The following is a 24,354-nucleotide window of genomic DNA, read 5'->3' as shown; positions in this document are numbered from 1 at the left end:
CAGAGGTCTGATACTTCCTGACTCCCCACCCCGCCCCCGTCCCCACACCAGCATCTCAGACAGGGCTAAGGACCGACCTTGCAATGTCCATCCAAGTGAGGAAACCAGCGACTCAGATCTTTGGAGCCGTGGGAAAGGAGCCTTGTCCCTGGAGTCCCTCAGCCCCCTGCCCCAGGGGCAAAAGTAAGCACTGGCTTCTTGGAGGCTCAGTCCAGCCCCGGGACAGGGCTGCAGGACAATGAACGGTCTGGGGAAGAAGGTGTGGGGAGGGCCATGGTTGGCCAGTCCCATCGCTCTCCATCTTGCAAGTTTGTCCTCTTAAGAGACTCCTCTTGCGTGATGCTTCCCACCGCCACGTGGGGAGGTGGGAGCCCTGTCGTAGCTGACCTTCCTCCACAGGTCCTACCTGGGGGCACCAGGAATGATCTTTTAAGAAAAGCCAGGTCTTTCTACTTTACCTGGGAGTTGTTTACTGTACTTGGAAGAGATGCAGTTGGAGTCAAGGTTCTCGCCAACAAATGACTGGACTTGGAGGCTTTATTTCCTCCCACCCAGCATGGTATCCTTCAGTTGCCCAAGGCGGGATGAAAGAGAGGTGCTGAGATGCCGTGGAGGCTTATGGCTGCCCCAGTGCCGCTGAGGGTGGCCGGGAGCGAGAGCCCAGAGCTCTGGGAGCCTCGTCCACGCCGTGCCCTTTGCCTGCTGCTTGGGGTTCTCAGAGAGCTTTGTATTTTCCAGAGCTGGTAGAATTCAGTGGAAAGAGTCCCAGGAATCTTCATTTATTCTCTCCCTGATTCCAGGGTCCCCAGTACCACTCAAGCTGCCTTAGCCTTTCCTTCAAGGGAGATATCATCAGGAAAGAGGAAATATTTCTCAAAGCCATAGAAAGTTTTTGTTAAAACCATTTCACAGAAAACCAGAGCAAAAGATCAGGGTATGCAAGGCTGGCTCAACCACTTTTTTTGTCATCTGTTACAGAAAGAGAACTTCGATTGTACGTACGTATTTTAGGAGGAGTAAATGACATAACATGGTCTTTTTAAGAGAAAATCGATTCCACATGAGCCCATCCCGACAGCTTCACTTCCTCAAGTGGCAGCTCAGGAAGTCCTTGCCTGGCCAGCTCTCTGTGGGACGTTTTACACAGCCTCCAAGTATTAGCATGAGAACAACTTTAGCCACCTTTTAAAGGAGTCGAACATCTTGCTCTCTTTGGTAACTTTGTTCTGTTGGTAATTCTGACATCATCTGTGCTGCATAATTTATAGATTTTGAGAAGTTAGCATTAACTTTTGCCGCGTGATGTTTTTTTGAATCGGACAGGGCAAGCTCATTTTCTTAAAGTTATATTATAGCTTATGTACTATTCCACAGAGCTAAAAATCTAATATAGTTCTTTCACGGAAGATACACCATAATTAACTAAATAGTTCACTTTCATAAGCAGTATGTTTTTCACTTCTCATATACTGTTCTCCATAGAATTCATTCTCTAATTGTTGTTATTGGGTTTGAGATGCTTTGATAAATTTTTAGGTTAATGACTCTCCAAATGCAGGCTACAAGAACATTTTCTTTTTTTTCCTTCTGGTTTTACTGAGATGTAATTGACATACAGCGCTGTGCAAGTTTAAGGCGTACAGCATAATGACTTGACTGGCCTACATCATGAAAAGGAAGGCTGGGAGGCCAGGACTGAGACCCTGGGAGGGGACAGGAGGTCGTGAACCAGCTATGAGGCAATGTCGCTGCAGAGAACCTGTGGGTGATTCAAGGGTGCGCCTGTCTGAGAACGTGAAGTTGTGTGAGTGTGTGTGGTTTTCTGACTTCAGATCTCCGTATGTGTTTGTGTGATTTGTCTGATTGTGATTTGTGTGATTTGACAAGTACCTGCGTCTTTAGGTGTGACTGAGTCTCTGCATGTGTCTGTGGGAGCACAAGCATGTGTGGGTGTCATGAGTGTGTACTGTGTGTGTGTGAGTGCTTGTACCTCTGTATGTGTATCTTTGGATGAATCTGTGTGTGAGTGTGTGTGTTTCTAGGTTAGGGTGTGTCTCTGGGCGTGTATGTGTGTGTGTACATGTCCGCATACCTGTGTGTGTCTGTGTGTGCCTGAGTGTCTATACGTCTCAGAGTGGGCGTACACAGTTCTGGTTGTGAGCCCATGATGTCTGAGGGAAGCTGATGACACACCGTGTGATTGTTCTGGACCCTGGGACGGAATTATTAGGCAAAGTCTCCTCTATGGAAGGTGGTCTGCTACCCCCTTTGAGGCCCCCTAGGAGCCAGTTAAGGAGGAAACACTTCCTGATGGAGAAAATAATGAACAGACGTGGAGTCCTGTCATCTCTGGCTGCCTGGGCCCCTCGACCAGACAGGAGGCTGGGCTGGGCTGGGGGTGGCTGCTGGCCCAGGACCACACACTCTGGTTCTGAGACTGGCCTGCTTCGTGTAACCTGAAGCCCCTTGTCTGATACGTTCCAGACGTTCCCACATGTTGGCGACAAGCACGGCCCGAGGTAACACAGCCCCTTTGTCTGACCGTGGCACTGGGAGCCTCTTCTTGGAAATGTGGTCACTGTGGTGTTGAAACCGGGGTGCCTGCCAGCTGTTCTGGGGGAGAGAGGAAAAGTACCCGCTCCACCCCAGGTGTTTGCTCTGAGACCTGGTGTCTCTGCAGGGAAGAGGCCTGTGTGTGCTCATTTGTCCAGTGGAGGGACACGTGTGCATCCTGGGAGCAAAGTGGATCAGGGCATCCAGGACACAGTCACTGGAAGCAGGGACCCTGGGCCAGAAACCCAACAGGACAATATCATTCCTCAGGGGTACAGGGTCAAGGTGAGAAGCCCTCAGATCGATGAGAGGAGCCAGTCCCCAAAGCCCCTCTCCGACCTGCAGTGACTGGTCCATCCATGTTTGTTGGGGACTGTCCTGGTTTTGACACTGAAAATCCAGTGTCCCAAGAACTGCCAAGGCCTTGGGCCATCAGGACAGTTGGCCACCCGAACCCCATCCCAGGGAGCAAACTAATGTCCCCTGAGGGGAAGCTGCCTCTTGCCCAAGAAGCGACTCAGGCCCCTGATGGTGGAGTGTAGGGCCCAGGGATCAGGGCCCGTCTGGGGGTCTCGCTCACCATGGTCAGACAGGCCAACGCTGGGTCTTCCCGCTGCTCCGGGCTGTGTCCACCTTCCCTGGCACCGAGAGCTCAGGGGGAGGATGTCAGGGAGATCTGCGGTGTTCACAGCTTGTGGTCACCTCACATTTGGTCCCCAGACCTAACCTTCCTGGGGTCCCAGGGCAGAAAAAGCCGACAAAGCCAGGGGATGGAGAGTGTGGCTGGGGACCCACACATGTTTACTTGGAGCTCATTCCACTGCTGCTGGCCAGAGTGGCACTCCCGGCACTCATGCCAACTGAGATTTTGTGATTCCAGAGCCAGCGCTGCATTAGAAGCCAGCAAGTTCTGTTGTGTGAGGAGGGACCCAGTCAGCCTCTTGTGTTAAAGGTGCAGAGGAGAAACGGCCAGGGTAGTGACGGGTCCCCCAAACAGGCAAGGCCTGCGCCCCGTGGAGGCAGTTGAGTTGTTAGTGCCCCAAAGGGAGACTTTACAAGGTAGACAAGGAAAGTGCCTGACCCGAGGTGACAATTTGGGCAGCCAAGGTGGGTAGAGGTGAGATGGGCTGACTGGAGCCTGGCCCAGAGCTTCTAGGGTGGCAGGATGCCCATAGCAGAGATGAGGAAACCGAGGCCTGGAAGGAAGCCATCGGAGACCAGGCTTGGGCCAGAGCAAGGTGTGCTTTTTATGTGCAGGAGACTGGGAAGTGATGGGATCAGAAAACGGGATGAGGAGTCCTGGACCAGCATGGAGGGTGAGACTAAGCAAGACATCGCAGCTGCAGATGCATCTGGGCTGGAAGACGAGGACCCAGGAGACCTGCAGCCCCATGTGGAGACTGTCCTTGTATCAACACCTTCTTGAGTTGAGAACTTTGAAGTGTTGTTTAGTTGAGGCCTCTGTGCTTTCATCTTATGAATATTCATGCCCACGTTCTTTTCATTTAGAAGAGGTGTAGATCCAATTATTTTAACGAGCACTGAAAACATTTCCTTCTGTAATAGCTTTCCATGCATATAGCACTGTGTGTATTATGTAACAGAAGTTAACGTTCCTTTACAGAAATCTCTGTAATTTAAAAATCATATCATATGTAAATTGAGACTTCTGACCACCTTAGATTACAGAACAAATATCCATCCAATTTGTGAGTAATTTTCTATCCAAAACCAATAAGTAGGCAATACAGTTGTATTCTTGTGACACGCTCTAACGTTTTCTCTGCCCTGTGGACATCCCTCATAAACAACAGTGACAACTTGATGGCGCAGGTTCCCAAAGGAGACGGGTGAGGTGGGCGAAGGTGGGAAGTGAGTTTCTCTAAGCAGCAGAAACATCTTGTGGTGGTTGGCTGGGTGAGGGCTAGGACCCGAGGTACATGCCTGATAAGCCAGATTTTCTCTGTGAAGTTGGATGCAAAGGTATCTGTGGCCGGTGGGGACCCAGGAGAGGGCTTAGAAAGACACTGGAGAGGCAGGAAGGGGTGCTGGTGCTTCAAGATCACCATTTTGAGTGTCTCCCTTTGCCCATTGGAGCGCTTTCTGTGGGCTCAGTGGCCCGGGGGGTGGAGTGGAGCAGGAATGGGGCCTGGCCCAGGCTGGGGATGAACGGGGCAGTGGAGAGGCAGGGGATGGAGGGCTGGGGCTCCACCTCAGAGCGGGGAGGGAGGTAGAGGGAAAGAGGAGCTTTCAGGGGCTGAGGGACCCTACCACGTGCCTGTGGGATGATGGGGCCCAAAAGCAGGAGGTGGCAGTAGGAGGAAGTTACACTGTGAGAGCAGAACATGGAAATAGAAAGGCGGTTAGAGCAGCAGTTACCTTGGGGCCTTGGGAGGCAGGCAGGTGTGGTTTTCTGTTGCAGCTCAGCTTCTTACTAACTGGGTCATCATGGGTGAGCTGCTGAACCTCTCAGTGACTCTGTTTCCGCATCCATAAAATGGAATTGCTCACAGGCCCGGCCTCGTGGGCTCTGTGAGGATGCGATGAGGTGGTGCAGGTGTGTACGCAGCTCCCGGCCTGGCAGGTACACATCTGGACTCGCGGCTCGCTGGTTGGGTCCAACTGTGCTCCAGGCGCACATGCGGGCTCGTGAGTCGACCTTGCTGTTTCTTCACCTGTAAATGAGGCTAATGAGAGTACACACCTCAGAGTCTGGTTGGAGGATGAACTGATTTTATAAGCATGTAGCCCACGGACTGATCCTTAGGACTCACCATATAAATGGTGGCATCTGTGGCGTCTCCTTGAGGGATGGGGTGCCCCGAGTGGAGACTGAGTCAGGAGTGAGGAGTGACCGGGGACATACTTGATGGAGTGGAGTTGGAGGGCACCAGAGCTGGGGCAAGAGACTATGGGGACAAAGGGCATGAGAATAGGACGTCCTTAGAAGGACAGGGGACAAAGGGCATCCTTAGAGGGACCTGCCGATCTCAGTATTGGAGAAGCTTTTTTATCCTTCTACCCAGGATAAAACATTTTTTAAATAAAAATCAATTCAGAGATTTCCAGGAAGGAACTGAATACCATGCTTACTCTAGTTGTGGAGGACTGAAGGTGTACTCATTATTAAAATGCTACAGACAATTCATGGGAACAAAAGGACATACTCTTACACCCAAATTAACAATTCTTCATGCAGCAAAACAAAGAAAAATGTGCGGAAGTTGGGGAGGGTTGGGAAAGAATGAAGTGAGGAGAAATCACAAAAAGTAAGTAGGACAGATTTCATAACTAAAGTGTGAAAGGGATTAACGCTCCCAATGGACACGTGGGCTAAGGGCAGAGTACACATCATGCGACAGGAAACATGAAGAGGAAGAAATATTCCGAAAGGGTCCACCATTCTCCCTACCCCGTCATGTCCCCAGGAAATGTACAAGTGTAGCTGGGGACGGTGTCAAGGAGCCCCTTGGGCCCAGGCAGGAGGGGAGCTGGGGGCTCTGGTTTCCAGACCAGAGATGGAAAGGCCAGGGAGCTCCCTGGATGGTTCAGCCCAGGACACTGCCCCCTTAAGGGCCAGCCCTCCAAAGGGCCTTGGACAACCTGGACACCGAAGCCAGTGGTGTTAACTTGAAAGTTCCGGCCCTGCTTAAATAAATCACAGAACCTTCCCTCCTCTGCCTTCAGATGAAGGGGAAGCTTTGGATGTCCATCGTTTCTAGAATCTTGTGGTCTTTATCACCTTCGTGGTGAAGAGCCCCTCTGATGCTGTGGAATTTCGGTGTCTGGCTTGAAGACCGCCTTGTCTGACTCCTGCAGGCTCCCATTAGGGCCATAAGCAGTTATGGGGAGGACCATTGTGGGGAGCCGGGATCTCTGAAAACATGGCCAGAGTCATGACAGGAACCAAAGAAAGCCCACACCCAGATGTTTGAGCAGCCAGAACTTTCTGCCTTAACCTCACAGTGCATTTCCAGTGAGAGCCGTAAGGGACGTGTGGGAGGGGAAGGGGTGAATTTTAAAGGCTGCTGCCCCTGGCATGTTCTACTTCATTCTGCCTTGATAGTAAGTGTCGTGACCTTGATGCCGTCACCCGCCCACGTGCCCACTTCCAAGGAGGCTGGACACTCACAGGCCCCGTAGGTGCTGTTAGGGTTCAGCTGTCTTTGCCACAACTAGAGGGCCAGGTGGGCGGGAGGTCCTTGGGGACTTGGCTCAGACCCTCGGGAAGGGCCTCATCTGCGCTCCAGCGGACTGAGCCATGCAAGCTAAACGCACGGACCGGGCTTGGGGACAGACCCGTGGCAGAGCCTGGAGGTTTGGAGCAAGGGGCAGGAGGGGACAAAGGGGGCGACACCCACCTCCCTCTCCCTGTCTCTCCGTCCTCAGTTTCTCCTGCTCTCCCCCCCACCCCCGGCCCGTTGAAGCCACCTCTGACTTCTGGGACTCCACCCCCTTCCATCACGAAGGTTCCATTCTCCATGTTGCTGCTTTCCCTGTTTTTTTCTAAGAGACCCTTGAGGCAGACCTAACGTCAGTGGGGGCCGAAGGGTCTCAGGGTCATTGAGAGCCAGACACCTGCTGGGTGCTCTGACCCCTGCTGCTCACTGACTCCTGAAAACTGTTTCTGAGACAGGTGCTGTGGTCTGTCTTGACCACCACTGCCCGGTGCAGAGTAGATGATCAACAGATGTTTGTTGATTGAATGAGTGTGTGACTGGGATTACAGAAGTTAGGCAGTGAGCCAAGTTCACAAAGCAGCTACCTGAGGGCTGGCTACTGAGCTCGGCCTATCTGTGTCTCTTGCTGGAATCAGGCTGCCTCAGAAGATGGTGGCCCTTCCCTCAGACACGCCAACACCCCCTCCCCTTCCTGATTTCTTCCTTTACTGCCATTGCCCTCACCCCACCCTGACCCTGCTGCCCGAGTGGGTCTGTCCTATGTCTAGACCTTGAACGGCCCCATTCCATGTAGCTGGTCCTAATTTGGATGGGTGTTAGAAGAAAGACTCTGTACTAAGCCAGATGTTTCTGTTTTATCGAGCAGCTTCCTGAATGACATTCTGGGCCAGAGCGTACATTCCCTGGGGCCCCTGAGCATCCCCGCCCCTGCTCCTGTCTGGCCAGCCCCCAGCCTCAGCTCTTGCCATTCCCCTGGCCTCCAGCTGTGCAGAGAAATCCCTGGATCCCCACCAAACACCACACTCTTCACCTCGTGTCTGCACTTCTGCTGTTCTCTGTGCCTCTAGCATCTTCCTCCCTCACCTTGTTCCTCGCCCCTGCTCCCTGAGCAGCTTCCCTGGGCAGGGGTGGGGGGCATCCTCCAGGCTCTGGCCCAGCACTTACACCCTGCAGTGTCCCCAGGTGGGTAGGCAAGTCTTCCCCCTGAAGGGGATGCTCCATGAGCTAAAGGAGCAAATAAAGCAGCATCAGGAGAGGTGTGGTGACTCCCCGGGTGCTGGGGAGCGGCTCCTTGGCAGATACAGTCAGAATGGCTGGTTCCTCACCCTACAAGGAGTGATTCCTGGAGCTCAGGGGCTGCCCAGGGGTGCGGTGAGGATGGAGGTAATAGCTCAGGCAGGAACCCACCCAGGCTCCCAAAGCCTCTGATTTGCTCTGGATGGTGAGAGGCGGGGCAGGACTCAGGTGGCTGGTTCTGGGCTGTTTAAGGGAAACCTTCTGGGGAAAAGTCTTCATATTAATGACTCCCCAGCGCTGCGGCAGGGGTGGGGGGTAGGAGAGGAGCGGGATGCAGAGGCCTGAGCCGTGTGTCAGCCCTGGGCCAACCCTGCCTGGCCCACCCCTTGTAAGCAAGCACACTGGGTTTCTCTGGACCTCACATTCCCCAGCCAGGAGTCCACCATCACTCCCCGGATAAGAGTCATTAGCAAGGCTCTTCAAGAAAGGGAAGTGGAAGATGACGTGTGTTTGCATTAAAAGGGAGAAAATAAAGACCCACATATGGATGTGCTGGTCCAGAACCTCTGAAAGAAGCTGCAATCAGTGGTACCGTGAGGGTAGGTGGGTACTGGATTTGGAGGCAGTGTCGGCACAGACATTTTACTGCATGTTTACATTGGTATTTGAGTCATGTGCATGTACTCAAATTTTAAAATAAAAAGCAACAATAAAGTACAAAGAAAATATTTATTTTAAAAAAGAAGACAGCCAGACGGTGAGGTGGCTGAGGCGCCCTTTGAGGAGGGGCTGAGCGGTGAGTCACCCTCTGCTGACCCCTTCCCGGGGCTCCCTTGCTGCGGGCCCTGGACACCTGCCTGTCTCCTCCCCACCACCTTCCCCGCAGGCTCCTGGCCTCCTGCAGCCGTGCCCGGGGTGCCCTGGCCTGGCCACCTCACCTTGACTTAGATTGGGCCTGAGGCCTGGGGTGGCCTCGCTTGGGGACACACTGTCCTGAGCCCTGCCCCTGAGCCTAGGCCGACGTGAGTTTCCGTGGCCCAGGGCAGGGAGCAAATTGGGTTCTACCCTTCATCCAAGCGCAGGTTTGATCAGATGGGAGACAGAGTCTAAAAACTGACATAGCTGTGCCGAGCTCTTCACCAGATGATGGGGATCCCGTGCTCTGGAGGGCCCGGGGACTTCCCCACAGTCACACCAAGCTGTTCTTTACACATAGACCGTGCGTGTTCTGGGGTGAATCACCAGACCCACCTTGGAGAGTTTCTATTCCTGTGGGTGCCTGAAAGTCACAGCAGGCCGGGCCTGTGAAAACAGCCCGTGCCTCAGTCTCTAATGCGATCTCCTCGCCCCTCCTGGGCCCAGGAGCGGAATCTGCCAGACTGCGTTTCAGCCCAGACTTTCCTGAATGTCTGGAACCTGCATGAGTTCCTTGCAGAGAGCCACCCAGGGCCCACGGGCGAGTCTCTACTCTCCCTGCCCTGAAAATGGGCCTTGCTGGGGAAATCTCTGCCCGCAGGGCCCACGGGAACAACGCAGCCCAAGGCTGACCCAGATCACTGTGCAGGCCTGGGGTTGAGAATCCAGAGTCGGGGAGCAGCAGAGCCAGGCACCCCCGCAGACCATGTAGGGGCTGAGGGGGTCCCCGCCCTGGGCTGCGCCCTGAGGCCTTCCTAGCTCACGAGCCCTAAAATATGAAGGCGTCCAGCACCAGCCCCCTTTTTGTGGGCAGAAGTTCTGAATGCTAAACCCCAGAAGCACTGGGAGCCACGACAGCCCTTCTCGGGCTCCGGCTGTCCCTGCGGGATGCCAGGCACGGGCCGTCTGCTGCGTGAGATGCCTCCTCCTCTCCCCAAGACTTCCTGGGCCTTGGCTCAGCCAGTGGCTTTGGCTTTTCTTCTGGAAGCTGGGGGTGCCTGCAGACCCTCTGAGAGGGCACAGGACGTAGAGACTCTTCCTGGCAACATGCCCCCCAGGCCACACTCTAGTTCCACTTAGGGGGAGGGACCCCTAATGGAGCCCTCCTCCAGACCCGAGAGAAGGAACCCTTTGGCCAGACGAGGCTGATGCGGAGTCATTTGAAGAGCGTCTGGTCCCACCCCCTCATTTCACCGACGAGGAAGCTGAACCCCAGAGAGGGAAGTGACTCCCCAGAGCAGGCTGGTGACCAAGCTGGGAGGAGAAATGACATTGCACAGCTCGCTCAGCTGTACCGGACCCCCCACAGGTAACAGCCCCCGGGCCGCTCAGAAAAACCAACGCACAGAGCCACGCACTGACCTTGCTCTGGTGGACGGCGGGTGACTTTCCTGAGGTCAGCCGGGTCTTCGCGGCGTGGGCTCTGCCCACACCTGCCCCGATGGCGGGCCTTCCCAGAAGGCAGGGACAGCAGCAGTCCCTGACAGCCTCCGTGGCAGCAGCGGCGGCGGCGGAGGGCTGGTTTGTCCCCAGTTACAGGTGACATTTTCTACAAACCCTCAGCTTCCTCCTGATTTGACTCAGGGTTGCAACATCTTGCCAGGGAGGGGAAACCTCACTGCAGGCGGCCCAGGAGTCTTCCCCAGGGGAGCTCGGATTGCGTGACACTGCCGTCCACTGGCCCTGCTGCCTGCTCCCCCGGAGTCTGGCCAGGAAACCACCCAGAGCCCAAGATCACAAACTCTAGGAATCACCCTGCAGCCCCTGAGGAAGGTGCTCGCAGCAGGGTGGGGTCATGCTTGGGAACCCAGACCAGGCACTTGCCATCTGTGGAACTTCCCCGGGCCTCAGTGTATCTCTCTGGGGAATGGGAGCAATAATAGTTTCTTCCTCAAGGGGCTCTTGAGAGTGGTAATTGATGGAAGTACTTACCCCCAGTAAGCACCCAGGAAGCTTTGGCTACTATTACATATTATGACTAGATTATTCTCGACCCCTCACCAAGTGTCTCTTGGAGAGGTTGGGAGGGGAGATAGGGCAGCACGGAGAGCCCTGGAGATTCTAGCTCTTTCTTGAGAGTTAGGGTGGAGAATAGGAGGTCAGGAAGTCTGCAGGACTGGCCTGCACTAGGCTTTGTGCTCCTGGGGCAGGGAGCTGGGACAGGGGTGTGCACAGTGCGCCTGGAGCCCCGTGGAAGGCTCGGGGCTCTCGGGGCTGACCAGCGGTCCCAGCTCCACAGGAAACACCTGTCATACTGGAGCTGCCACAGACCAGGTCATTCATTCAGTCCCCCTTTCAATTAGTAAGTCCTTCTCGAGGGCTTGTTTTATGTGAGGCACGGTGACATAAGGGTGAAGGAGGCATGGTCCTTGTCCCAGGGTTGCTAAAGGACGGCAAGGACATTCACCCCAGTGGCATATGTATGATCATTAAAAGCCCCACTCAGCCACAGCAGGGAAATCACATCAGAGGATGCAGGGGGAAAAGGGAAGTGGACATTTGAAGGAAGGGATGGGGTTTTTAGGAGAAGAGGTGAGTCTGAGGGGATCAGACCATGTTAGGTGGTGTCAGGCACTCAAAGGGGTGAGGAAATGGGGGCCGGGGGCTCTGGGACACACTAGGCACTCTTGCTGAGGATGTTGGTGGGGGACCGGGGTGGGGGAAAGATACAGGAGAAACTCAGCATGTGAGTTCCAGCGAGGACCCTCACTACCTGTTTGACCTCAAGCAGACTCTTCAGCTTTTGTGAGCCTCACTGTTCTCATCTATAAAATGGGCATCATTATCACAAGTCTCAGGAATGTACTGAGTATCCTCTGTAGAGCACTTAGCACAGAGCTAGCCACACCTCAAGTCCTTGAGCTGGTCCCGTCCTCCCCCAGCCCTTCTCCAGCCCCACCAAGCTTGGGGTGCAACTACCACAAAATTCTGGACTCTCAGATTCTGTCTATGTGCTCTGTCCCCACTGTGTCCTGTCCTTTCTTGCATTGTGTCCTTCAGAAGCCCAACTCAGGCGTAAACTGATGGATTTATTCACACTATGGTATTAGCAGCAGATAATGGCATCCAAGTAAATCTTTATAATCTAATCATGGCATTCACCACTGCACCCCTAGAGGACACTGGGATTTTAGGTAAGAAACCTGGTCCCGGAGAGTGTTCCTCCTCAAACGACAATCTCAGACGATACCAACTCTGCTCAGCCCCAGGCTGGCCCTCCCGACTCTGAGGTGACTCACACCACAGTGCTCCGTGCTGGTGAGAGGCTTGGCAGCACAAGAGAAGAGGGCACCTTCTTAATCAGGTTGCATTTTCCCCGTTGCTGTTGTTTTCTGGAAAATCCAGGACTTCCAGGAAGGAAAGCTGGGTTGGTCTGAGCCACACAGCTGGGTTTAGATGCCCCTGCTGTGCAGACACGGAATCGGGGCTGCCTTGAGTGGGATGTTGGTTCCTTGAAGGTGTGGGCAGACTGGGCACTGACAGCTACAGGAATCACAGCCCTGACTGGAGCCGAGCTGGCAGGAAAGAGCCCCTTGGTGAGGCCACAGGCTCCTGGCCCCCAGGGCTGAGCAGTGCTGTTTGGTTGAGAGAAGCCAGACAGAGACCCCACAGCCAGAGACATTCAGGAGCAGAGCAGGGGCCTCTGGACTCTCAGTCCAGCCCCTTTTCCTGCACGAGATGTTTTCTCTCCTCTTCACTAAACTTTAAAAAACAATATGTTGACAGAATATTCTATTACAGAGTTTAAAAGAAAAGAAAAGAAGCCCTTCATAGGTGTGAATTCCCTTGACAACATTCTGGATAGACAGATATTTCACCTTTGCTTGTTTACCTCTAGGAACAGGGAACTCACTACATGACTGTTTGGTCTGCTCTCTGACTTCCGGTAGCAAGACAGTTCCGCTTTCTAAGCACCTGGAACTTGTTCCTTATATGACCCCATGGAGTCATGCAGTGGAGCTTGTCCTGAGCCTTGGCAATGCTAGGTTGTCTACTGTTTTTATAGATTATGAACAACTCTAGTTTTTATGTTTTCCTGCATTGTGGCTTCCCAGCCCCTCCACATGCAGCCCCTGCAGACAGAGAGCCTCTAGCCCGTGGCTGATCAGAGCAGTGCAAGGGCCACTTGTCACAAGTCGCCCTATGTTCCTCTTCCAGATTGTCTGCATGTAGCCCGGATTTACCTTATATCTCACTGTCTTTTCTGTTTACAACAACACTTAGGAATTCTCATTTTCCTTTAAGCTGTGACTGCATCTGTGTTTTGGGTATAAATATTTGCTCTTATTCAGTATTTCAGAAATATACTTCTGATTTCATCTTTGACTCACATTATTTAAGAGGCTACTTAAGAGAATGCATAAAAACGCCTATTATGTGTCATTGATATCACGGAGCTGCAGCAGGCAGCAGTGTTTCCTTATCTGCTGCAGCAGATGGGTCTGAGAACAGATGGGTAGAGTTGCCATTGCCTTGGAGTCTTTGTCTGGGCCCCGGAATGAGATGACTGTGGTCAAAGACCCTTGTCCTCTCCCAGAGAGAGTGCATCCCCCTGATTTATGATTTAGTCCCCGCTTTTCTGCTAGTTCTACCTTGTTAATCGAGCTATTGAGAGCTCTAGTTTTCTGTCTACTTGATTGATGCTATTCTAAGGGAGGGAGCATTAAGCGCTCTATCTACAGTTACGTTCCTATTTCTACTTCATTTTGTGTTTCTGCTTGTTCCCAGTGTGGACTTCTTTGTGATGCTCATTAGAATATAAATTTTATGTTTAATTGTTTATCATAATTTTTACTTTTGTGGGGTCTCTGTGTTGCTATCTCAATTCTTTTTAGCTAAAAATAATTACTTGGCCATATTTCCTACTTTTCTAGTGTTCTGTGTGCCTGACAGTTCATAGGTTATCCTATCATTTGACTCCGTCTATGCCTTTTTGTTTTCTTTATTTCGTATTGGCACAAGATGGTTGGGTTTTGTTTTGTTTTTTAATGGATTCTCTTTTCATAAGAAGTATTATAATTAATGTAATAAGTGAGTATTATAATTCTATTATAATTGCTACATTTGTCTAAACCTCCATAGGGTGGTCCCTCTCTCTGCTTTCTGTTTTGAGACATCGCAGTTTTTTCACTTTCAGTTTCTATTGTGAATTTTCCTTTCGTCCCTTTAAAATAGACAAGGCAATTTAACCTAAATATCCAATTTAGATAATAGTTAGGTTTAACGGCTACATTAACGGTTTCTATTAACAGCGCTCTAAACTTTGGGAAAATTATATTCAAACCCCTTCCCTCCCCTTCACCCACTCTCCATTGTCCATATGGCATTTCGAGTCTTTTATACTGTCTTTCCTCCTTAAGTTACGCAAAATTTTGATGATGTGATGGCTGACCTGCGGACAGATGAAACTTTTCTTTTTATCATGGATCAGGTTCTTGCAGCTGTTTTCTGGTCCCTTGGGTGACACTTGCTTTTTCACCTGTCCAATTCTGTCACTTCATGCTTTATTCCCAAGTCCCTCTGACGTTACAGGTTGAAATCTTTGACTGGCAAGATTTATGCCTTATCAGCTGAGCATCAGTTAGTGCAACACATTTCTGTAAGTTCTGTGCAGACCTCCTTTCCGCCCCCGCAGTGCCTCAAACACATACGCACGTTGCTTCTTTTAAGGGAAAATCAAAAGCTATTCTCATTTTTCTTCTTTTCCCACAGCATTTAATACATCTAAAAAACATTAAAATTGTTTTCATAGTATCACTAATTTAAAAACTACACACACAAAAGAGAGAGAGACAAAAATAAAAGATTTAAAAATCACTCACCATCTAACTGTTAGACCACAATCAATATTTGGCATATGGAAAATTTTTTCTAGGTTTTTTTTCCCTATGCGTGGGTTTTTTTAAAAATCATACTTGAAATCATTCTGAATGTATAATTCTGTAGTTTGTGGGTTTTTTTTTTCACTTAACGTAGTCAGCATAAACATAAAGTAGTCAGAAAAAAAATTTCCATTGAGTAGATTTACCATAGTGAAGTTAAGCTCTTGTTGACATTTAAATGGATTTGTGTATTTTTTGCTATCAGAAAAAAAAAATGTTAGAGTGAACATAATTCTGTACACATATTTTTCCTTCTTTTACATACTTTACTTAAGGTAAATATTCCGAATCACTGAATGAAAGACTAATAAAATTTCTATTGTAATATATCAAATCCCCAAATTTAGGTACTCATTTGTACATACACCAGCATGTCTGTGACTGCTTTATGGAACATTTACCAGCTTCTTCTTTAGATTATATAAGAAAAATTTTTATCGCTGTTTAAATACTCTGATGGGAGCTCTTTGTGTCCTTTGCCTGTTTGTCTCTTGTGGGTCTTGATAGTACACATTTGTTATACTCTTCACAGAGGAGGAGCATCATTTCTCTAGCCTATTTGTGGTATTTTCTTTCCTCCACTGTATTATTTGATATTAAAATTTTTAACAAAAAAATGTCTAATTTTATGCATCAAACCCATCCTATTTTCTGATTCTTTTGCTTTTCAATCATTCTAAGTCGATGAAGAGCTTTTTCTTCCCTTCACTGGCTTTTATAGATTAGCCACTGTTTTCATCGAGCTTTTCTATGGTTTAATTCTTTTGAAATTTAACTCATTAATGAATTTGGAATTTTTTTTATTATTTGGTATGAGATGAGGATCTAAAAGTGGATTTTTACCCCTAAATTGTTCACTGATATGTCTCAACATCATTTATTGATTAAGTCTTCCGTTTGTATTATTGATATGGGGACTATCTTATTTCTTGTTTCTGTTAATTGTCTAACACATCATCTGAAACTTCTGGGTGTTTGGCAAGTGTCCGGTTTCAACAAGAATGCTTCTTCTTCTTCTTTTTTAACCATTAAATGCAAAATTGGACATTAACATAAACAAGTTACTCTTTATCCTTCGTAAGAAGTATCCTTCAATCATCTCTTTCATCTAAATGACTTTTGTGGAAAAGCTGTCTATCGATATAATCAGATGGCTTTTCATTTTTGCTTTAATGATGTAATACACAGTATTAACACATTGCCTAACATTGAAATGGTCTTACAGTTCTTTGGTAAATCTGACTTAGTGAAATGATGATTTATAATATTAATATAATGAGTTCTACCTGGTAATATTTTAAGTCAGATGTTTGCATCTATATTCCTATGTGAATTTGAGTAATAGTTTTTCTCTTTTGTGCTACATTTGTATTGGTATTTGGGTAAACTAGTTTTATAGCAGAACTTAATCATTATTGTCTTATGTTCTGAAATTATTTACTGAGTATGGGAATTACCTCTTCCTTGAAATTTAAAATGTGCTGGTCTGAGTAATTCTTTGACAACATTCTTAATTTCTTTCATGTTTGTTGGTCTAATCAATACCTCTTATGTCAACCCTTGTATCAATTGTGGTAAATTATATTTTGCCCCCAAATTGCCAACTACATCACACAGGTGATAAGGTCATTTCTTCTTGTTTTTTCTTTCTTCTCTATCTAGGCTTATAATGCCTTCATATTTCTGGTTATGATCATTTGAGTCTTTTTTCTCGATCACAACTATCAGAGATCTATGAATTGTTTAGATCACTCTTTACTCCCTTGCCCTGCCAAGAAACCAGCTATTCAATTTATTGATTTCCTCCCTTCTAACTCATTTGCTTCTGCTTTTATCTTTATAAAAGTTTTCTTGATTTCTGTATGACTTTTTAGTTCTTTTTTTCTAAATGCTCAAGTTGACTGTTTTTTTCATTTATTTAGTTTCCTATCCAAAAAACTGTTGGGGCTAGTATTTATCTCTGAGAATAGTTTTGGCTGCATCCTATGAGTTTCTTTTTTAAACAATCAATCTAAAAAGTTCTTGTCATTCTTGATTATATCCCATGCATTTTGTTTTGTAGTTCTGACTTGACTTAATTTTATTTATTTATTTTATATTTATATATATATATATATATATATATATATATATATACATTTTTCATTTTTATTGAAGTATAGTCAGTTACAATGTGTCCATTTCTGGTGTACAGCACAGTGTCCCCGTCATGCATTTATATACATATATTTTGTTCTCGTATTCTTTTTTACTAAAGGTTATTACAAGATATTGAGTATAGATCCCTGTGCTATACAGAAAAAATTTGTTTTTTGTTTGTTTGGTTTTTTTTTTTTACTTAATTTTAAATAGCCAATTTTATTTCCTAGGTTTCTGTGTATTGTGGTTAGAGCATACAGCCTACATAATTTCTGCTTTAAAAAAAAAATGAAAGGTTTTGTTCTTGCTAGGCAGAGAATTCATCTTGGCAACTGTTTGTTGGATACCTAAGAAAAAAATAGATTGCTTATTTATTGAAAACCAAATCTAACAGCTAGTAATTAAATTGTATTCATTGTATTATTTATATAATTCTATACTCAATTAATATTTTGGCAACTTGATCTGTTAGAATCTATAATGCATTAAAATCTGACATCAAAATATCTTTGTCGATAGCTCAAATTCTAACAACCTTACTTTATGTACTTTTATACAACATCATTTGGTGTATAAGATTAGTATATTTGCCTTCACAATTTTTCTTTTATTAATATAAAATAAACTTCTTAATCTTGATATGTGGCTTTAAGCTTAACTCTACAGTGCTAGGTATGAATATTGTCACTCTGACTTTCTTTTTGTTTATATTTGCTATATCATCATGGGACTTCAACCATTTCTCTGTCTTTAAGAAAGTGTGTCCTTTATAAGCAACAAAAAGTTGAATTTTATTTTGTAATTGAACTGAAAACATGGTTAATTTTTGTAAATTTAAAATTTTTATATTTATTGTTGTCATTTCTATACCTAGTTTCTTTTTCCCATTCTATTTACTCCTTTGCTATTTTGTCTGATTTGTTTGTTTCTTTTTATCTTCTTCAGTAATTTTGAAGATGGGCATCCTGTTTTTAATAGTCAGTGGTTACTTCAAGGTTTTAAAAAAATCTTACACTTTCTGAGCTATCAAATTAAAAAAAAAACAACAATTACTTTTAATTTCCTTTTATGGAATATTTGCTTCATCCTTTCCACTACCCCTGCCCTCTACAACCCGAGAACATTCTTCCTTCTTTGTTAATTTATCTAATCCATCTTGTCCTTTTTTTTTAAGGACATGAATGATCTCTTTTACTGGTTTTTTAAAAATTTTAAATCTGTAACTATATTCATCATAGCTTTAGTCTCTTTCCAGTTTTCTGTTTTAAATGCTCAGCTCCGAACTTCCCCACCTTGATGTCTGCATCCTGTATTGTTAGTATCTCTTAGAGGTCTAGATTTTCGGCTCTTGGAGGCAGTTTTTGCCTACAAGCCACATGTACCTGAGGGTGGCTTTCTATGATCTTTACACTTGAAAGCAACTTAATTGGGTGTGAAATTCTTGCATTCAAAGATTCTCCCTCAAAACTCTCTGGTGTAATTTTTTTCAGGGAACATGGTTTGTTTATTCACGGAAGTTTGTAAGGTTTTATATTAATGACATTTAAAGATGTAAGTGGTACATCTGGGAGTGGCTCTCTTTCCAAAAATTTTGCAGAAACGTTGCTCCTCTAATGCAAGTTCTCATCTCTCTGTTTAATTCAGCTGTACCTCTCAGGCACCAGCTGGTGGTGATTAACAAAGGTCCTCTCGGGCCCTTCAGAGCTATTCACAGACCCCATTTGCTTGACCCATGACATTGCTCATTCATTCTAATTCCTTCCTGGTATGAGGTTGGGACCAGAGCCCTGGTGACTGACAGCCCAGTTGGGGCCATGCTCATCTTGGGCTGCTTCTAGACAATGACTGGGCTCCGTGGAGGTACTAGTCCTGGGAGATTCCTGCCAGACGTGGAACTTCTCCAACGGGCAGTTTGTGCTTAGGGACTCTCCCTTGGCCTGACTAAGACATTCTCAGAGCCTCACTGTGGTCTGAAGCTCTTCCTACCCCTTCATTCCTTCTTCCTCTCTCTCCACAGGTATCAGACTGCTTTGTAGTCTGAAGGCCCTCCCTGTCCACACCTACTCCATCTTCCTTTTATCCTTCACTGGGCTTTCTCCTAATAAATCTATCAAATGTCTAATACTGTCCGAGCATCTGCTTCCCAGCCTCCTAGCCACCCACCTTACCATTGATTGCAGTGGATCCCTGAGTTGGCTGGAACAGAAGCTATCAGTGGCCCCAGGCAACAGGTCGCGAGTAGGGAGGTTGCTGGCCTCACTGCAAGTGGACTGGATTTTATTGGCGGCCAGTCTTTGAGGAAAACAACTGCTTTATCTCTTGCTGCAGCCTGGAGACTTTTTATCGTATTCCACTGAAGTTCCCGATTTTTTTATAAAAAAAAAAATTTTTTTTTTAAGATAGTTTCCTTGAACCTTCAGAGGGAATTCAGGGCATTAATTTTTCAGATTCTCTGCTCACTCTACCATTAACTGGAAGAAGTTTTTTCAACCCAATTTCTTTTTGCCAGTCCATAGCGTGCTTTCTCTAACTTCAAGGATTACCATTTGAAAAGTTTCCATTTGAAGTCATTCAGTAATTCAAATGTGACCTTTAGGAGTGTCCTGCCAGAGAACACTGATAGCTGAGTCGTGTCTGTGTTACGCACATTCGCCTGGTGCAGTCAGTTCAGACAAGCTCCAGCATCTTAGAATGCATGCATTCCATCAGGCCATTCTTCTCTGTTTTTCCTCGGTTTGTTCAATTCAGTCATGTTCTGGGCTTGAGTTTGGGTTTATCTTTGAGCATCACTGTTTTTTTTTCTCGGCCACTCTTGTTCTAATGTTTGAGTTCACCAGCAGTGCTCTGTGTTTATCCACGGATTCTGCCTGAGCATGACCCAGACAGAAACGGATGCCCCAAGTTCTTTTTTTTTTTTTTGCAGTCTTGTCAGATCTCTTTAAGCACAAGCTTGTCTTTATGCTTATCTTTGTGGTTCTTGGTTTTCTGCAGTTTCTTATGTTGAAGTCTTCCTCTTGGGTGTTGCAGCACCTTTCAGTTAAATCTGAATTGAGTTCTTGCCCACTCTCTTCACCATTTTTGAAATTTATCTTGCTGGTGCCAAGCTATTCTAGCTATCTTTTGAGATGAGCCTGGGGCTATTTTGGCATATTTAGTCAGGAGGAGACACCCTGCCAGCTCGCCTTTATTCCGGGCACCGTGGGATTGGAGCAGTTACACCTGGGGCTCTACACTGCACAACTCCAGGAGGCGCCATTCACACAGACCGCAGGAGTCTGAAGCTTTAAATATGTGGAAATGCATTGTCCTAGATCTCATGTGACATAAACCTATAAGAAAAGTTAGCACATAGGAGAATATAGAATTTTTGGAAAGTCACCAGATCAGGTGGTATACATTAAATGTTTACTATATAGTGCTCAATGAATAATGTGTGTGTGTGTGTGTTTCTCTAGTAGTTAGAGAGGGTTTGGGAATGGCATTCTATATAGGGTCTTAAAAATACCCAACTCCTTCATTCCTGAAGGCTTGTGATCCCCTTGACTGCCGGCATCCAACATCCCAATGTAACCACACCAGGAGCCTTGGTCCTCTTGTCCCTGAGGCCAGCTCTAATTTTCTACTTGTCTAAAGTCCTTTCTTTGCCCTGTAGAGACCTCAAGCCCTCACTTTGGTCCCTCTGGGAATGTCCCTTCTTCTATGTTTCTCCAACTTCTGTCTGGATTTTCTCCACAGAGAGCAGGAGGCTACGGCAGCTCCGGACTTTACCCTCCCAACTTCAAATCCAACAGAAGGAGCACCAGCCCCCTTCCCAGAAACCCAAGCAAGAATTTCATTGCTTCCTATTGCCTCTGCAGGGAGGGAATCATCTGTCCATCCATGAACCTATAAATGAACCAATGATGATGTGTGGGGGAAAGTGATACATTGATTGCAGCCAGCCCCACAGGGTGGAGTCAGCTTTGTCTGACCTTTGGGGTGTGAGTGGGGCAGAGCAGAAGGACTACATAGAAAGGAGCTGGGTCCTAAAAAGAGCATTTGAAGCTGTTGGAGCTACAGCTCAAGTCAGCCCTGCCCTAGTTTTCATGTTTTCAGTTTTGTGAAATCCTCTCTTCGATTAAACCAGCTTGGGTCAGGGCTTATGCCATTGTTACTACTTTCAACAGAGGGAGTTCTGTTTGGAAAAGTGGGACAGATATTCATGTGCAGTTCTATTTTTGTAAAAGATAAAGGAGCATGCACACACACACACATGTGTATGTGTGTGGACAGAAAGAGTCTGGAATGATATACATTAAAAAGTAACAAGATTAGGGCTAATTATTCTTCCTGTGTTTGCTAATTGTGATCCCAAGAGCATGGATTGCTATGTGATAAAGGGGAGGTGTTTATGATTCTCAGCAAAGTTGAGAATCCATCAGTTCTGGAAAGTAAGAGGAACTTCACCTCATCTATTGTTGACATTGTAGGAAAGAACATGAGCCAGCTAAACAAGAACCAGAACTGCTCCTTTAGTGATGTGGATGACCTGATGAAAATTGTGCAGCTGGCAATCCACATCCCAACCTTCCTCCTGGGTCTGCTCCTCAATCTGCTCGCCATCCGAGGCTTCAGCTTCTTCCTCAAGAAGAGGTGGCCGCACCGTGCTGCCACCTCCATCTACATGATCAACCTGGCAGTCTTCGACCTGCTGCTGGTGCTCTCTCTTCCGTTCAAGATGGCCCTGTCCCATGTGAAGGCTCCCTCCCCCGCCTTCTGTACCTTGGTGGAGTGCCTCTACTTCATCAGCATGTACGGGAGCATCTTCACTATCTGCTTTATCAGCCTGGACAGATTCTTGGCCATCCAGTACCCGATCCTGGTCAACCACTGCCGGTCCCCCAGGAAGATCTTTGGGATCTGCTGCACCATCTGGGTCCTGGTGTGGGTTGGGAGTACCCCTATCTATAGCTTCCATGGGAAAGTGGAAGATTACATGTGCTTCCACAACATGTCAGACAACACCTGGAGTGCCAAGGTGTTCTTCCCCCTTGAGGTGTTCGGGTTCCTTCTCCCCATGAGCATCATGGGTTTCTGCTCCTCCAGGAGCATTCATATTCTGGTCAGCCGTCGCAACCACACCCAGGACTGGGTCAAGCAGAAGGCCTGCATCTGGACTATCGCGGCCAGTCTGGCTGTCTTTGTGGTCTCCTTTTTCCCTGTCCACCTGAGTTTCTTCTTGCAGTTCCTGGTGAGGAATGACTTTATTGTGGAGTGCAGAGCTAAGCGGAACATCAGCTTGTTCCTGCAATTATCCATGTGTTTCTCCAACATCAACTGCTGCCTGGATGTTTTCTGCTATTACTTTGTCATGAAAGAATTCCGCACGGACATCACGGCCCACCGGCCTTCCAGGGTCCAGCTGGTCCTCCAGGATACTGTGACCACCAGGGGCTAAGGGAAGAAATCTGTGCTCGGAGGAAGGAAAGCCCAGCCAAAATTCCCAAATTCTAGTAGCAGATACCCTTTTCCCAGGGCTGTGATGTGATGGATGATATGCAGGGCATTTACTGGTGTGCCCGCCCTTTGATGCTCACCTGAATGCCGTCTTTGCTTCTTGTGCCCCAAAGACCTTTCCCCAGCATCCAAACAACTTGACATATATCACTCAGTGTTTGGGGGGAAGTATTTCTGAAGAACCTCAGAACCAGGTGCATTCTTGATTTCTAAGTTTAAAGCCCATGAGGTGAAAGAATTGAGAAAGAAAGTAAGGCTGTTTCCCAACTCTCTGCTGTCCTTCTGTTAGACTAGAATATTCTGGAAAGGAAGAGAGAGAAGAGTTAAGAGAGAGAATCAAGCCAGTTGGTCGTGGTGGAGAAATGGAGTGGTAGGGATGGCCAAACTTCTTTTTATCTGGGGGATCCCGGGGTGAAGCAGACTTGCACTTTCTGGTCTCTTTTGGAGCTCTGTTGGCCAACAACCTCACAGGGATGACAGCAGTGGGGGTGACTGGGGAGGGCAAGTATGCATAAAGCCCCAAGTTTTCTGTGGGCCTTAGGAAGGCCTAGCTAAGAGAGAGAATCTCCTGTGCCCCGGAGAAGGCTGCAGAAGGGCGGAGCGGGATGGTGTGGACCAGGCTGTGTGAGGCCGTGGACACTTTGTGGAGTAGTCGGGGCAGGGTGGAAAGGCATCGGTGACTCCGGGGATCCATGAGGCTGTATCTGGGAAAGGTAGGAGGCAGGCCAAGGGCTGGAAGTGGACAACGCCTCCCCCATTGCCATTGCAGAGTTCATCGCTTGGAGTTTGAGCCCTGGCCCTGGGAAGGAGAGGCAGCAGTGCCAAGCCTGGGAGAGGGGAAACTCTTGAGCGTGACCAGCGTGCCATCTTAAACAGACTGGGATGCTGTTAATTAGTTTCCTTGAAATGAAGAGAAAGAATCAGGCTTGATTTGGTCCAGCCGAAGGAGAACAAGGAAGATGTATTTGTCCTGCCCGCCTGTGTCCTGCTGGGCGGCTGGCCACGGTGACACTGTCCATGGAGCTGTCCCTGTCCAGTGGCTGAAAGGGCGAAGATGAGCCAGTCAGGAATGGAGGGACCGTCTCGACGGCACAGGGCTCTTGGCGGTTCCTGGTTGGAAACTGTAAACGACTGAACTGCGGCTTGGACTGGGCTTCTCTGATGATTTAGAGAAGGAGCAGCAGTGACAGCTAAAAGCCTTCCGATGACTCAGCTGCTCTGGAGAATGAAACGTTTGTAAGGACACGTCGTGGGGTGGTTTGTGAGTCGGAGGGAGTGGGATGAGAAGTAATAAATGAGCCTCGATGTGAACAAGGGCGAGGTCTTTAGGAAGAAAAGCAACCACTTTTTACTTTCAGGGGAAGAGGTGTCCACTGCTAAGTGGCGGACAGAAAGGAGGGGTGGCCATGTTGCGGGGTGGTAATTTAGATAAAACCCTGAGAGGGGAAGAGGCCAGGTTGGGTGATTACCCAAGGCTTGAAGCAATGGGGCTCTGAGAGGGGGTGGGAGATGGGATGTGGGATGGGCAGGAAGGAGGGAGGGCAGAGCCGCTTCCTGCCTGAGAATCCCCAATTTGACTGAGAGCCATTGAAGGGCAGGACCCCTGCCTTCACCTGTATCCTCTGTGGTCAGTGGTCACCTGACACTCTGCGGGGCTGGAGAGAGGTGAGGAAGAAATGGGAGAAATGGGTGTGGAGGAGTGATCAGGACCAGGATCAGAGGCTCCTGCCTCTCAGAATGGGCCTCCATGAAACTGCAGCCAGAGACAGGTACTCTGCAGAATCCTGCCCAGCTGACCCAAGCCCTGGACACTCCTTCCCCTGCCTGCGGGCTGCTCAGTCCCATGGCCATCCAGAAAGAGGCACACCCGTGCTACTCTCAGAAACCAGACGGCCACATCCAGCAGGACCCCTGGGCTGGACTGGGGCCAGAGTCTGTGGGGGTGGAGTTAG

General features: G+C 47.9%; 1 protein-coding gene across 3 annotated transcripts in view; it reads left to right on the top strand.

The window, feature by feature from the left end:
- GPR55 (G protein-coupled receptor 55) overlaps positions 1-23,739 on the top strand; it is a 40,771-nt gene extending 17,032 nt beyond the window's left edge. The window contains exons 1-2 of one of the 3 annotated variants that reach the window (XM_006207904.4): positions 10,113-10,194; positions 21,376-23,739. In XM_006207904.4, coding sequence (XP_006207966.2) covers positions 10,152-10,194; positions 21,376-22,343 — 1,011 coding nt within the window. In that variant the 5' untranslated portion in view covers positions 10,113-10,151 and the 3' untranslated portion in view covers positions 22,344-23,739. Of the gene's footprint in view, positions 1-10,112; positions 10,282-21,375 lie in introns of those variants that run through there. The other 2 variants (XM_072961836.1, XM_072961835.1) reach the window with 2 other exon arrangements.
- Positions 23,740-24,354: the final 615 nt, after the last annotated feature.

The sequence above is a fragment of the Vicugna pacos genome, chromosome 5 (genome assembly GCF_048564905.1).
Source record: "Vicugna pacos chromosome 5, VicPac4, whole genome shotgun sequence".
Lineage (NCBI taxonomy): Eukaryota > Metazoa > Chordata > Mammalia > Artiodactyla > Camelidae > Vicugna > Vicugna pacos.
Note: the sequence above shows the minus strand (reverse complement) of the source record. Positions and strands in the feature narration are given on the sequence as shown.